The sequence below is a fragment of the Triticum urartu genome, chromosome 3A (genome assembly GCF_056163025.1).
Source record: "Triticum urartu cultivar PI428250 chromosome 3A, HENAU_Tu73, whole genome shotgun sequence".
In the NCBI taxonomy this organism is placed as follows: Eukaryota; Viridiplantae; Streptophyta; class Magnoliopsida; order Poales; family Poaceae; genus Triticum; species Triticum urartu.
This window is the reverse complement of record NC_141875.1, coordinates 539112997-539126571: the sequence shown is the minus strand read 5'-3', so window position 1 is coordinate 539126571 and position 13575 is coordinate 539112997. Positions and strand designations below refer to the sequence as shown.

Below are 13575 nucleotides of genomic sequence, written 5' to 3'. Positions count from 1 at the left end.
TGTTATAGTTGATCCTCTTGCCCATGGATCACCACACTTGAAACCCAAGTTCTTGGCCTTGCGGTAAGCCCGTAGTGCCTCCAACTTCTCGGCACCTTCCGCGGTTCCTTTTGTGACGCCCCCGATTTGACCGTATAATAATCATGCACGTAAATGTGTACGACCAAGATCAGGAACTCACGGGAAGATATCACAACACAACTCTAGACACAAATTAAAATAATATAAGCTTTATATTACAAGCCGGGGGCCTCGAAGGCTCGAATACAAATGCTCGAAGGCACAAGAGTTAGCGGAAGCAACAATATCTGAGTACAGACATAAGTTAAACAAGTTTGCCTTAAGAAGGCTAGCACAAACTGGGATATAGATCGAAAGAGGCACAGGCCTCCTGCCTGGGATCCTCCTAGACTACTCCTGGTCGTCGTCAGCGGGCTGCACGTAGTAGTACGCACCTCCCGAGTAGTAGTAGTAGTAGTAGTAGTCATCATCGACAGTGGCGTCTGGCACCTGGGCTCCAACGTCTGGTCGCAGCAATCGGGTATAGAAAGGGGGAAAAGAGGGAGCAAAGCAACCGTGAGTACTCATCCAAAGTACTCGCAAGCAAGGATTTATACTACATATGCATGGGTATATGTGTAAAGGGCCATATCAGTGGACTGAACTGTAGAATGCCAGAATAAGAGGGGGATAACTAATCCTATCGAAGACTATGCTTCTGATAACCTCCATCTTGCAGCAGAAGAAGAGAGTAGATGGTAAGTTCACCAAGTAGCATCGTGTAGCATAAACCTAACCGATGATCCTCCCCTCGTCGCCCTGTGAGAGAGCGATCACCGGTTGTATCTGGCACTTGGAAGGGTGTGTTTTATTAAGTATCCGGTTTTAGTTGTCATAAGGTCAAGGTACAACTCCAAGTCGTCCTGTTACCGAAGATCACGGCTATTCGAATAGTTTAACTTCCCTGCAGGGGTGCACCACATAACCCAACACGCTCGATCCCATTTGGCCGGACACACTTTTCTGGGTCATGCCCGGCCTCGGAAGATCAACATGTCGCAGCCCTACCTAGGCACAACAGAGAGGTCAGCACGCCGGTCTAAATCCTATGGCGCAGGGGTCTGGGCCCATCGCCCTTTGCACACCTGCACGTTGCGAACGCGGCCGGAAGCAGAACTAGCCCCCTTAATACAAGAGCAGGCTTACGGTCCAATCCGACGCGCGCCACTCAGTCGCTGACGTCACGAAGGCTTCGGCTGATACCACGACGTCGAGTGCCCATAACTGTCCCCGCGTAGATGGTTAGTGCGTATAGGCCAGTAGCCAGACTCAGATCAAATACCAAGATCTCGTTAAGCATGTTAAGTATCCGCTAATGCCGACCAGGGCCAGGCCCACCTCTCTCCTAGGTGGTCTCAACCGGCCCTGTCGCTCCGCCTCAAAGTAACAGTCGGGGGCCGTCGGGAACTCGGGCCCATCACTACCTGGATGGAGCCACCTGCCCTTCAGCCCCCATCTCCGAACATTATCATAAGTAATGTAACAGTATAAGTATATATCATATGCCCGTGATCACCTCCCGAAGTGATCACGGCCCAGTAGTATAGCATGGCAGACGGACAAGAGTGTAGGGTCACTGATGGAACACTAGCATCCTATACTAAGCATTTAGGATTGCAGCTAAAGGTAACAACAGTAGTAGCAAGGACAGGCTATGCATCAGGATAGGATAACGAAAAGCAGTAACATGCTACACTACTCTAATGCAAGCAGTAGAGAGAAGAATAGGCGATATCTGGTGATCAAAGGGGGGGCTTGCCTGGTTGCTCTGGCAAGAGAGAGGGGTCGTCAACACCGTAGTCGTACTGGGTAGCAGCGGCGTTGGTCTCGGTGTCTAGCGAGAGAAGAGGGGGAAGAAACAATAAATATAATGCAAACAAGTGCATGACGATGCATGACATGACAAAGCGTGATGCTAGGTGTGCCCTTACGCGGTACGAGGTGGTACCGGTGAAGGGGGAAAACATCCGGGAAAGTATTCCCGGTGTTTCGTGTTTTCGGACAGATGAACCGGAAGGGGAAAGTTGCATGTTTGCTACGCTAGGGATGTGTGGCGGACGAACGGGCTGCGTATCTGGATTCGTCTCGTCGTTCTGAGCAACTTTCATGTACAAAGTTATTTCATCCGAGTTACGGTTAATTTTCTATGCTTTTCTAAAGTTTTAATCATTTTCTGAAATTAATATTATTCTGAAATAAAAAAATAAAATGCTATGGGTACACAGAGTGTAACCAGCCAGGGTGCATGACAAGTGGGGTCAGTCAAAGTCAACATAGTTGATGTTGACTTGGTCAAAAATGAACAGTGCAGGAGGGTCCTATATGTCATAGACTTAGACATTTTTCTATAAAGCTGATTTTATTTAAACTAATTGTAGATCCACGTGTCACCGGCTATTAGACTAACTTAGCATTAACTTTAATCCTAAACTAAATTAGTCCTAATTAACACAAGGGCCGGCCACACACACACCACACAAAGCACGCAACACACACAATGCTAGGAGTCAATTCTGTTGTTTGTTTAACACAAGATAGCATTTTCTGAATTTTGTAGTATTTACACCATGCATTGAAAGCATTTGGTCCAGTGAGATAAAATGGTGTTTGTCACATATACTTTCTAATCATATTTTTGTTAGCCTTGTTAACAGTTGCTTAACTGCAGTTTAGGGGCTGTCTAGAGAGTTAGTCGTTGTAGATTTATAAAAGCTAGCTAGCCGCTACAGTAACTGAATGTTACTGTAGCAGCGTTGCACTAGTAGCAGCAGCGTTACGGCAAGCAGCGACGCTCGGAGCAGCGATACAGCAAGAGCAGCAGTTTGGCAGGAGCAGCGGTGAGCAGCCGCAGCAACAGCAAGCAGGTAGCAGCGGGTGCGCGCGGCGCATGCGGGCAGCGTGAGGGGCAGCAACCAGTATGCAGGAGCGGCAGCCGTGCAGTGCATCAGAGGGCGGCGGTGACAGCGGCAGGACGAGCAGCGTCAGCGAGCGGTGACCCGAGGCTAGGCGAACGGGGGCGGCCAGAGCAGCAGCAGGACGTGGCGGCCGTGGGCACCATCCGGCGAGCACGACCGTAGGCGCGGGCGTGGCCGGCGCGGGTGCGTGACAGTGAGGCCAGGGCACGGCGCGTGCGCGAGCAGGCAGCGTAGGGACGCGGCCAGGGGCGCGCGGTGAGGGAGCCGAGCTCCCGTCCATGGCGGCCGATGCATAGGGCGACACGACGATGCTACGACGGTGGACCCGATGGGTAAAATGGGGGGGGCGGGAAGGAATGAGGAGCTCACGGGGCCCTGTAGAGGTGCACAGCGGGCCCGGGGAGGGCTCGATGACGGCGGGTTCCGGCGACGGTGACGGTGATGCAGAGGAGGAAAACGACTCGATCCCGACGTGGTGATGGCTCCCGGGTCGCATTCGTTGGCGTAGAGGGCGTAGTAGAGCACTGCGGAGCGGCTGGACACAACGGCTAGGTGTGAGGACGACGGTGGCTATGCGTACAACGGATCCATGTCGACGGGGGCGTTCGGGAGTGTGCAGGAAGGTGGATCTGGGGCGAGAGGGGAGAGTGGGGCGTCTAGGGTTGCCGGGGGCGTCGAGGACGGTCTTAACCAGCGAGAGGAGTCGGCGGATGGCCGGCGTGTGGCTGATCCGAGGCACGGACGTCGCACAGGCGTCCACCAAGCCTCCCGTGAACAGGAGGTTGAAGGAGGGAGGTGAGTTGGGCTGGGCCTGCTCATTTTGCTAGATGGGCCAAGTGCCCAGTAGATTAGGTATTATGTTTTCACTTCTTTTTGTTTATTGTTTTTCTTTTTTTATCTACTGTTTTGTATTTAGTTTAGGTACTAAATGATTTTAGTTAAAGTTCAAACTCCTCACATAATTACCTCCTAATATTTTGGGTGTTGTCCAAAAAGTTTGTAGTTATTTGGAAATGTTTGAAATTAAGTTCATATTTTAATGGGCATAATAAGGGATGCTTGTTCACTTTAATTATTTCTAGGGGAAATTTAAATATCCATTTAATGTTAGTTCCTACATGGTAATTACTTAGTGAATATTTTCAACCCATCAAACATTTTTATTTTATAGTTTGAAGAAATAAGAATTTGACTTGTTTGAAATTTGAATTTGACTCCGATTTCCTCAAGTGGCAATTTGGCTTTATAAAACATGATGACATGGTATATTAGGGTGTGGTTAGTGTAGCTTAATTACCCGGGCGTCACAATTCTCCTCCACTACAAGAAATCTCGTCCTGAGATTTAAGAGGGGGAGTAAGGGGGAAAGATCTGGTTACGAAATTCTAACGAATCTTCTCGATCTTGGTTGCTCTTCTCGAAGAGGTCGATCCATTACGTGGATGTCTTCATTACTCTACTTCAGGTCATCATGATGAAGTCGGCATCCATTCTTCGGGAACTCCATCGTACTTACGAAAAGGATAAGGGGTAGCTTTGGAATAACGGAACTCTACAAGGTGGCTATCTTGGTTTATAACTCAAGGAATGTGGTAGAAAGTAACTCTCGAATGGAAACTTAAGACAATATCAAGAGCAAGGTAAGTAGGTACCATGAGAAGTTTCAAGCGGGTAGGCAATCGTTCGATGCCTGAAACAAAGTGTGAAAGGGGTCTAGAGCAACGAGAATAAGTATTGCGTGTGATACCAGAATAGTTCACTTGGCAGGTGGCCCGTGAATTACATATGAAGTCAAGCGCGAGGAATAACTTTGACAACAGGGTGTACAGGTGAGTCAGGTTTCGATCCTGTGGAACTGTGGGTTATGGGCCCACCATGTGGGTTAAAAGTAGGAAGGGTGGTGACATCTTGCATGATCATGTAAGCAAGGCATGTCAGAGGATAGTCTGTTGGTTATGTTGGCAACAACATCGGTACCAAGGGCGAGGGACGAAGAGAACCATTTTCCTGCTCGTTGAACGAGGCGGACCAATAGGCAAAGTTCTCGTCCATCGGTGGTTACCGGAATGCTATCAACAAAAGCAACAGGGTCTTAGTGACACGGTTGTACACCAAGGCGTTTACATAAGCGGAAGAACATTACTGCTTAGATCCATCAGGAACAACTTGTAGAATAAGTTTTACAATTTCCTCATGGAAGAATGGTTATCCTTACTAAAAAGGAAGCTATAGCAATAGGTCCTCCGGCCAGGTGTGCTAGGCATGACACCACCTTACCGGTTCGTGTAAAGACCAATGTTATAACTCTTGGAAATATGTCCCAACCATCACATCTGACCGAGATTCAGATCTGATTGGTGTCAAACTACCTCAGACTCAGGATGCGTGAGAAGAAAAGGTGCAACACAATTTGACGAGATGACATTGTGAGATTCTCAGAAATGATCTATGGAAGTGAGCTTTGAAACAAGAGTTCATCAGTAAACCAAGGAGAGGATGAGGAGGTGGCTGATACGCTCAGCAACAAATCATCGAGATTTCCAAAGGATTGATTTCCACAATTATGTGAACAAGGAAATATCATTTGTCGGATCAAATGATATAATGATGTATGCTCGAGGGAAACATACACAACTGAACAATGATAGAAGGGTGCACCCAGGAATCTGGACTAGGTAGCACGATCAATGTTCGAATGATGATTCAATAAGCAATAGACTTAGAATGAAACTGTAGACCAATAACTTCCAAGCAATAGGGTTGCTAGAAGTTTAGAATTTACACATCATAGACCATTTGTCGGTATTCCGGTTAGAAACAACACGGAAACCAAGTAATGAACGCAAAAGGCGGGAGATATTACTGTATCAAGAATTCTCAAGAGGTGGTAAAATTACCACGACATTCTTGACATAAAGGGTGGTAACATTGCAAGGTAAAGAAGAACAAATGCTGGATAGCAAGGATCTCAAGGTATAACACAAAACACGAATAAGTTTGTGTTGAACGGAAGGCAATAAAGTGATCGGTGATAACACAAACCATTGAGGGGCGAGGATGCTATTTCTCATCAAGAATTCGATATATATCTTGGAAGAGCTCAGGATGTTGCTAATGACCATGACACATTTGTCGAGAAATTTCATGAAGATGTAATCGGTCGGCGATGACATCAAGTCAAATGATGATGCAGCGAAAGTCAAATAATACTTGAAGAAGAACTCATAAGAAATTATGCAGTTCCGTGATAATCTCGAGATACCAGAGGGGGTAATACTCGATGGCAGATCAAAGTAGAGGTTGGACTAGGGTATTGCTCTACAGAATACAAGCGCTTAAACTTGCACGCGAAATGGTATTTAAAGGAGAACATGGTCGGAACCACGATTGCAAAAGGCCAGATCCGGATATAAGATGAACCTATACCAAAGGAATAATTTAAGTTAAGAGAAGCTTTAATGATAAGATCTACATCGTGTCCATGGGCATGAACACAAAGTTCAAGGTCGACTCCCACTTCTCCCATGCATAACCTTTCATTCACTTCTCACTTTCGAAGAAGTTGTAGTGTTGAAATTTTATCTGGAAAATTACCAGAAGTGTATGACTCATGAAAACTTTCGAGTTCACACAGTTTAGAGAAGGCATATGTTCAATCCCATAGGGGCTTCTTAGAAACATATACCGCAAGTTTCAAGAGTAAATATCACAAGCTCGAAAGTAGAGCAAGGTTGAGAAAGTAGATGATACAATTTACCAAAGGCATTATGTATCCGAGGGAAGGCTCACAAGGTTATTGAATATGAAGGACGATGTCGGATAAAATCCATTAAAGGATCTGCCGGTCCATAACAGAGCTGACGTGAGCATCGGCACACAACCAGAGGAAGTAACAATGCAAAGGCATTGGATTATGGAAACAACTGACTAATCCAGAGCTCAAATGCAAAGGAATTATGATTTTCAAATCAAGGGATCAGAAGCAATGTTTTGATTAGGGATGGATAAGTTGAATAACCTTAGGGGTACAATCGACGGCAATTGGATTTGTTGAGAACCAGCTCATGTTTAAAATGACGTCTGAGCCGGAAAGATAATTTAAAAGGATCAACTGATGATTGCGTGCATTCGCACTCATGTTGAATCAAAGGGATCAAAATGACGGTGCCTAAGGATACTAACGAATATTGCCAGACATAAGGAAAGCATCCATCATGCAAGCGGACAAGTATTGCAGAGCAATAAGCTACTAAGGATTTTTGGAGGATCGAATAGTATTTCGATGACCATTGTGAAACACATGAACAACTGGGGGATGAGCGGATACTCGATAAGTGCGAGAATTATCCGTAGGGGTATTCAGGTGACAAAGAACAGCAAGGTAGTAAGCTCAAAGGATTATCGAAACAATGACGAGTATTTTGGGGTATCTTGTAATAACAAGACCAACTAGGAATAAAAGTAAGAACGACAGGTATAAGTATTTATCCATAGGGATTTTTCGGTGGTAGGGAATTGCAAAAGCAACAGGCACAAGGTATCGAGAAAATATCGGAGAGTATTGTCAGAATCTTCTGTTGAAGCAGTCAATCATCCGTAATGAAAGGGTTCTCCGGCAGGAAGTGGTAACGAGAACCTAGAGTTAGGTTTTAGCAAAATCATTTAACCCGAATAGAAGAGAGATCAAAGTCCCAGAGTATAGATCGAGGAATAAAAGATCCTAATAACACCCGATGGCGACGTAGGCCCAAGGGTCGCACAGCCAAGTTAGTAAAACAATTTTCATCGACTAGACTCAACTTCGGCCAAGGAGTGTGGAAGGGGGATTCCTACAGGCAGTCGGCTCTGATACCAACTTGTGACGCCCCCGATTTGACCGTATAATAATCATGCACGTAAATATGTACGACCAAGATCAGGAACTCACGGGAAGATATCACAACACAACTCTAGACACAAATTAAAATAATACAAGCTTTATATTACAAGCCAGGGGCCTCGAAGGCTCGAATACAAATGCTCGAAGGCACAAGAGTCAGCGGAAGCAACAATATCTGAGTACAGACATAAGTTAAACAAGTTTGCCTTAAGAAGGCTAGCACAAACTGGGATACAGATCGAAAGAGGCACATGCCTCCTGCCTGGGATCCTCCTAGACTACTCCTGGTCGTCGTCAGCGGGCTGCACGTAGTAGTAGGCACCTCCCGAGTAGTAGTAGTAGTAGTCATCATCGACAGTGGCGTCTGGCACCTGGGCTCCAACGTCTGGTCGCAGCAATCGGGTATAGAAAGGGGGAAAAGAGGGAGCAAAGCAACCGTGAGTACTCATCCAAAGTACTCGCAAGCAAGGATTTATACTACATATGCATGGGTATATGTGTAAAGGGCCATATCAGTGGACTGAACTGCAGAATGCCAGAATAAGAGGGGGATAACTAATCCTATCGAAGACTACGCTTCTGATAACCTCCATCTTGCAGCAGAAGAAGAGAGTAGATGGTAAGTTCACCAAGTAGCATCGTGTAGCATAAACCTAATCGATGATCCTCCCCTCGTCGCCCTATGAGAGAGCGATCACCGGTTGTATCTGGCACTTGGAAGGGTGTGTTTTATTAAGTATCCGGTTCTAGTTGTCATAAGGTCAAGGTACAACTCCAAGTCGTCCTGTTACCAAAGATCACGGCTATTCGGATAGTTTAACTTCCCTGCAGGGGTGCACCACATAACCCAACACGCTCGATCCCATTTGGCCGGACACACTTTTCTGGGTCATGCCCGGCCTCGGAAGATCAACACGTCACAGCCCTACCTAGGCACAACAGAGAGGTCAGCACGCCGGTCTAAATCCTATGGCGCAGGGGTCTGGGCCCATCGCCCTTTGCACACCTGCACGTTGCGAACGCGGCCGGAAGCAGAACTAGCCCCCTTAATACAAGAGCAGGCTTACGGTCCAATCCGGCGCGCGCCACTCAGTCGCTGACGTCACGAAGGCTTCGGCTGATACCACGATGTCGAGTGCCCATAACTGTCCCCGCGTAGATGGTTAGTGCGTATAGGCCAGTAGCCAGACTCAGATCAAATACCAAGATCTCGTTAAGCATGTTAAGTATCCGCGAATGCCGACCAGGGCCAGGCCCACCTCTCTCCTAGGTGGTCTCAACCGGCCCTGTCGCTCTGCCTCAAAGTAACAGTCGGGGGCCGTCGGGAACTCAGGCCCATCACTACCTGGATGGAGCCACCTGCCCTTCAGCCCCCATCTCCGAACATTATCATAAGTAATGTAACAGTATAAGTATATATCATATGCCCGTGATCACCTCCCGAAGTGATCACGGCCCAGTAGTATAGCATGGTAGACGGACAAGAGTGTAGGGTCACTGATGGAACACTAGCATCCTATACTAAGCATTTAGGATTGCAGCTAAAGGTAACAACAGTAGTAGCAAGGACAGGCTATGCATCAGGATAGGATAACGAAAAGCAGTAACATGCTACACTACTCTAATGCAAGCAGTGGAGAGAAGAATAGGCGATATCTGGTGATCAAAGGGGGGGCTTGCCTGGTTGCTCTGGCAAGAGAGAGGGGTCGTCAACACCGTAGTCGTACTGGGTAGCAGCGGCGTCGGTCTCGGTGTCTAGCGAGAGAAGAGGGGGAAGAAACAATAAATATAATGCAAACAAGTGCATGACGATGCATGACATGACAAAGCGTGATGCTAGGTGTGCCCTTACGCGGTACGAGGTGGTACCGGTGAAGGGGGAAAACATCCGGGAAAGTATTCCCGGTGTTTCGTGTTTTCGGACAGATGAACCGGAAGGGGAAAGTTGCGTGTTTGCTATGCTAGGGATGTGTGGCGGACGAACGGGCTGCGTATCTGGATTCGTCTCGTCGTTCTGAGCAACTTTCATGTACAAAGTTATTTCATCCGAGTTACGGTTAATTTTCTATGCTTTTCTAAAGTTTTAATCATTTTCTGAAATTAATATTATTCCGAAATAAAAAATTAAAATGCTATGGGTACACAGAGTGTAACCAGCCAGGGTGCATGACAAGTGGGGTCAGTCAAAGTCAACATAGTTGATGTTGACTTGGTCAAAAATGAACAGTGCAGGAGGGTCCTATATGTCATAGACTTAGACATTTTTCTATAAAGCTGATTTCATTTAAACTAATTGTAGATCCACGTGTCACCGGCTATTAGACTAACTTAGCACTAACTTTAATCCTAAACTAAATTAGTCCTAATTAACACAAGGGCCGGCCACACACACACCACACAAAGCACGCAACACACACAATGCTAGGAGTCAATTCTGTTGTTTGTTTAACACAAGATAGCATTTTCTGAATTTTGTAGTATTTACACCATGCATTGAAAGCATTTGGTCCAGTGAGATAAAATGGTGTTTGTCACATATACTTTCTAATCATATTTTTGTTAGCCTTGTTAACAGTTGTTTAACTGCAATTTAGGGGCTGTCTAGAGAGTTAGTCGTTGTAGATTTATAAAAGCTAGCTAGCCGCTACAGTAACTAAATGTTACTGTAGCAGCGTTGCACTAGTAGCAGCAGCGTTACGGCAAGCAGCGACGCTCGGAGCAGCGATACAGCAAGAGCAGCAGTTTGGCAGGAGCAGCGGTGAGCAGCCGCAGCAACAGCAAGCAGGTAGCAGCGGGTGCGCGCGGCGCATGCGGGCAGCGTGAGGGGCAGCAACCAGTATGCAGGAGCGGCAGCCGTGCAGTGCATCAGAGGGCGGCGGTGACAGCGGCAGGACGAGCAGCGTCAGCGAGCGGTGACCCGAGGCTAGGCGAACGGGGGCGGCCAGAGCAGCAGCAGGACGTGGCGGCCGTGGGCACCATCCGGCGAGCGCGGCCGTAGGCGCGGGCGTGGCCGGCGCGGGTGCGCGACAGTGAGGCCAGGGCGCGGCGCGTGCGCGAGCAGGCAGCGTAGGGACGCGGCCAGGGGCGCGCGGTGAGGGAGCCGAGCTCCCGTCCATGGCGGCCGATGCATAGGGCGACACGACGATGCTACGACGGTGGACCCGATGGGGAAAATGGGGGGGCGGGAAGGAATGAGGAGCTCACGGGGCCCTGTAGAGGTGCACAGCGGGCCCGGGGAGGGTTCGATGACGGCGGGTTCCGGCGACGGTGATGCAGAGGAGGAAAACGACTCGATCCCGACGTGGTGATGGCTCCCGGGTCGCATTCGTTGGCGTAGAGGGCGTAGTAGAGCACTGCGGAGCGGCTGGACACAACGGCTAGGTGTGAGGACGACGGTGGCTATGCGTACAACGGATCCATGTCGACGGGGGCGTTCGGGAGTGTGCAGGAAGGTGGATCTGGGGCGAGAGGGGAGAGTGGGGCGTCTAGGGTTGCCGGGGGCGTCGAGGACGGTCTTAACCAGCGAGAGGAGTCGGCGGATGGCCGGCGTGTGGCTGATCCGAGGCACGGACGTCGCACAGGCGTCCACCAAGCCTCCCGTGAACAGGAGGTTGAAGGAGGGAGGTGAGTTGGGCTGGGCCTGCTCATTTTGCTAGATGGGCCAAGTGCCCAGTAGATTAGGTATTATGTTTTCACTTCTTTTTGTTTATTGTTTTTCTTTTTTTATCTACTGTTTTGTATTTAGTTTAGGTACTAAATGATTTTAGTTAAAGTTCAAACTCCTCACATAATTACCTCCTAATATTTTGGGTGTTGTCCAAAAAGTTTGTAGTTATTTGGAAATGTTTGAAATTAAGTTCATATTTTAATGGGCATAATAAGGGATGCTTGTTCACTTTAATTATTTCTAGGGGAAATTTAAATATCCATTTAATGTTAGTTCCTACATGGTAATTACTTAGTGAATATTTGCAACCTATTGAACATTTTTATTTTATAGTTTGAAGAAATAAGAATTTGACTTGTTTGAAATTTGAATTTGACTCCGATTTCCTCAAGTGACAATTTGGCTTAATAAAACATGATGACATGGTATATTAGGGTGTGGTTAGTGTAGCTTAATTACCCGGGCTTCACACCTTTGGTGTCGATTGGTGCTTGTTTCTGTCCCCATTATTTGATTGCTTGACAAACGATTGCTGGCTAGACTTAGAGTTGCTGCCCGCCTTGTCGTTGTCGAGCTCCACTTCCTGCAATAAGGCCAAACAACTAGCAGTATCGACATCCTTTGGTTGATGCAATATAACAGCAGTACGAATTTTAGGACGAAGGCCTACTATATATCTCTCAACAAAGAACACCTCACTAGTGTGTGGATCTGCTAGAAGGATTTGGTGTCGCAGGGTGTCAAATTTAGAAGTGTACTCATCTACCGAGCTAGTCTGATTAAGCAGTAGCAACTGGCGCATGTGGAATGTGTGCTTGTTCTTCCCCCACTTCTCCTGAACTGCAGTGCGCAGGTCGTGCCAATGCACAAACTGCCGACGTTTCTGGGCCATTTTTAGCCACAACGCTGCGTTCCCAACACAGTTGAGAGCGGCAAACTTTACTTTCATTGACTCAGACACCCCATAAATCTCGAAATACAGTTCACAATTGTCCAGCCACACTTGGTAATCTTCCCCATCAAATTTAGGAAAATCCATTTTGGGTGTACTGCCCAAGTGTGGCCGAGGGGGAGGATGCAAAACTCGACTCTCCTCACTAAAGGACTCCCGATCGGCGAACAGGGCGAAGGAGGGCATACCGTTGGCCGGAGGCGGATATGGGGATCGGGGATCCCCCAAAATCAGCCCCCGTTGCTGGTGATGCCCGCTGTGCCCACTGGGCCGCTCCCCGCCGTGTGCGTGCACCACCACAGTCGGAGGCGTCATGGTCGCGCTGGCTGGGCTTTGGGGGCGCATCGGCGGTGACTCGAACGCCTCCAGTCGCGTTGATGCATCCTCAGCGTCTAGCTGAAGAAGCGCCGCGGATTCGGAGAGGCTCTTCGTCGTGGAATCCATGGCCTTCATCCACGCGGCCATGCCCTTCAGCTGTTCAACGATGTCGTCGAGCTTGGCATTTGTCCCAGTGTTCTGCTGCTCCACGGTCCCCATCGCCACTGATATCCGCTGCTCGACCGCCAAAGGGCCACGCTTCGTCGGTGCCAGATCGGACACCCGATCGGCCAACCAAATCGGCGGTTCCTGCCGAGCGATGGGAATTACAGCAGGGAACGAATCCGTCGCCGACCGCACTACGGACTGATGGATCACACGTCACCGAGATGGATCGAACGACTCCTAATACCAATTGTTATGCTCCTGGATACATGAACTCGATCTAGAGAGAGTAGAAGGGGAAGGTGATCTGCGTACACAGAGATGGGAGGAGGAAAGGGGAAAAGTGTGTTGCTTCTGCTAATCGATGACCTCCTCTGTTCCAGCGAGCCCTCTATTGTCTTCGGTCTCTGCTCTCTTGTCCTTCTCGGCCCTCCAGGCCCGGTCCAGCGAGCCTTCTCGGCCCTCCAGGCCCGGTCCAGCGAGCCCCCTTTTGTCTTCAGGCTCTGCTCTCTTGTCCTTCTCGGCCCTCCAGGCCCGGTCCAGCAGCCGGGAGCGTCATGAGGCCTTGGGCCTTCTTCCTGGGCTGGGCTGCTGCATAACAGAGATGGGTGATGAAGGG

The 13575-nt window shown here is 48.4% G+C and overlaps 1 protein-coding gene across 10 annotated transcripts; it reads right to left on the bottom strand.

Moving 5' to 3' along the window:
- Positions 1-214: 214 nt before the first annotated feature.
- LOC147980434 (uncharacterized) lies at positions 215-13574 on the bottom strand. Of its 10 annotated transcripts, none has more exons than XM_087547654.1 (4): positions 11994-13574; positions 9535-9609; positions 8084-8239; positions 7932-8028 (listed from the first exon to the last, which is right to left on the bottom strand). In XM_087547654.1, the coding sequence occupies exons 1-4, from the start codon at positions 13008-13010 to the stop codon at positions 8011-8013; spliced, it is 1266 nt and encodes a 421-aa protein (XP_087403780.1). In that variant the 5' UTR covers positions 13011-13574; the 3' UTR covers positions 7932-8010. The 10 variants fall into 10 exon arrangements, 8 of the variants coding, with proteins under 8 accessions (XP_087403776.1, XP_087403780.1, XP_087403783.1 ...); XM_087547657.1 differs by having other exon boundaries at positions 12662-13574; XR_015619326.1 differs by lacking the exons at positions 7932-8028; positions 8084-8239; positions 9535-9609 and adding exons at positions 215-524; positions 1820-1894 and having other exon boundaries at positions 11981-13574.
- Position 13575: the final 1 nt, after the last annotated feature.

Excerpts from the sequence above, each read along its gene's own strand:
- LOC147980434 (XM_087547650.1), bottom strand. The coding sequence starts at position 13,010 with ATGGGGACCGTGGAGCAGCAGAACACTGGGACAAATGCCAAGCTCGAC. Across the intron at positions 1,895-11,993 it reads AGCACCAATCGACACCAAAG|ACACCGAGACCAACGCCGCT; the intron begins GTGTGAAGCCCG and ends TTCTCTCGCTAG. Across the intron at positions 525-1,819 it reads TCTCTTGCCAGAGCAACCAG|ACGTTGGAGCCCAGGTGCCA; the intron begins GCAAGCCCCCCC and ends TGCTGCGACCAG.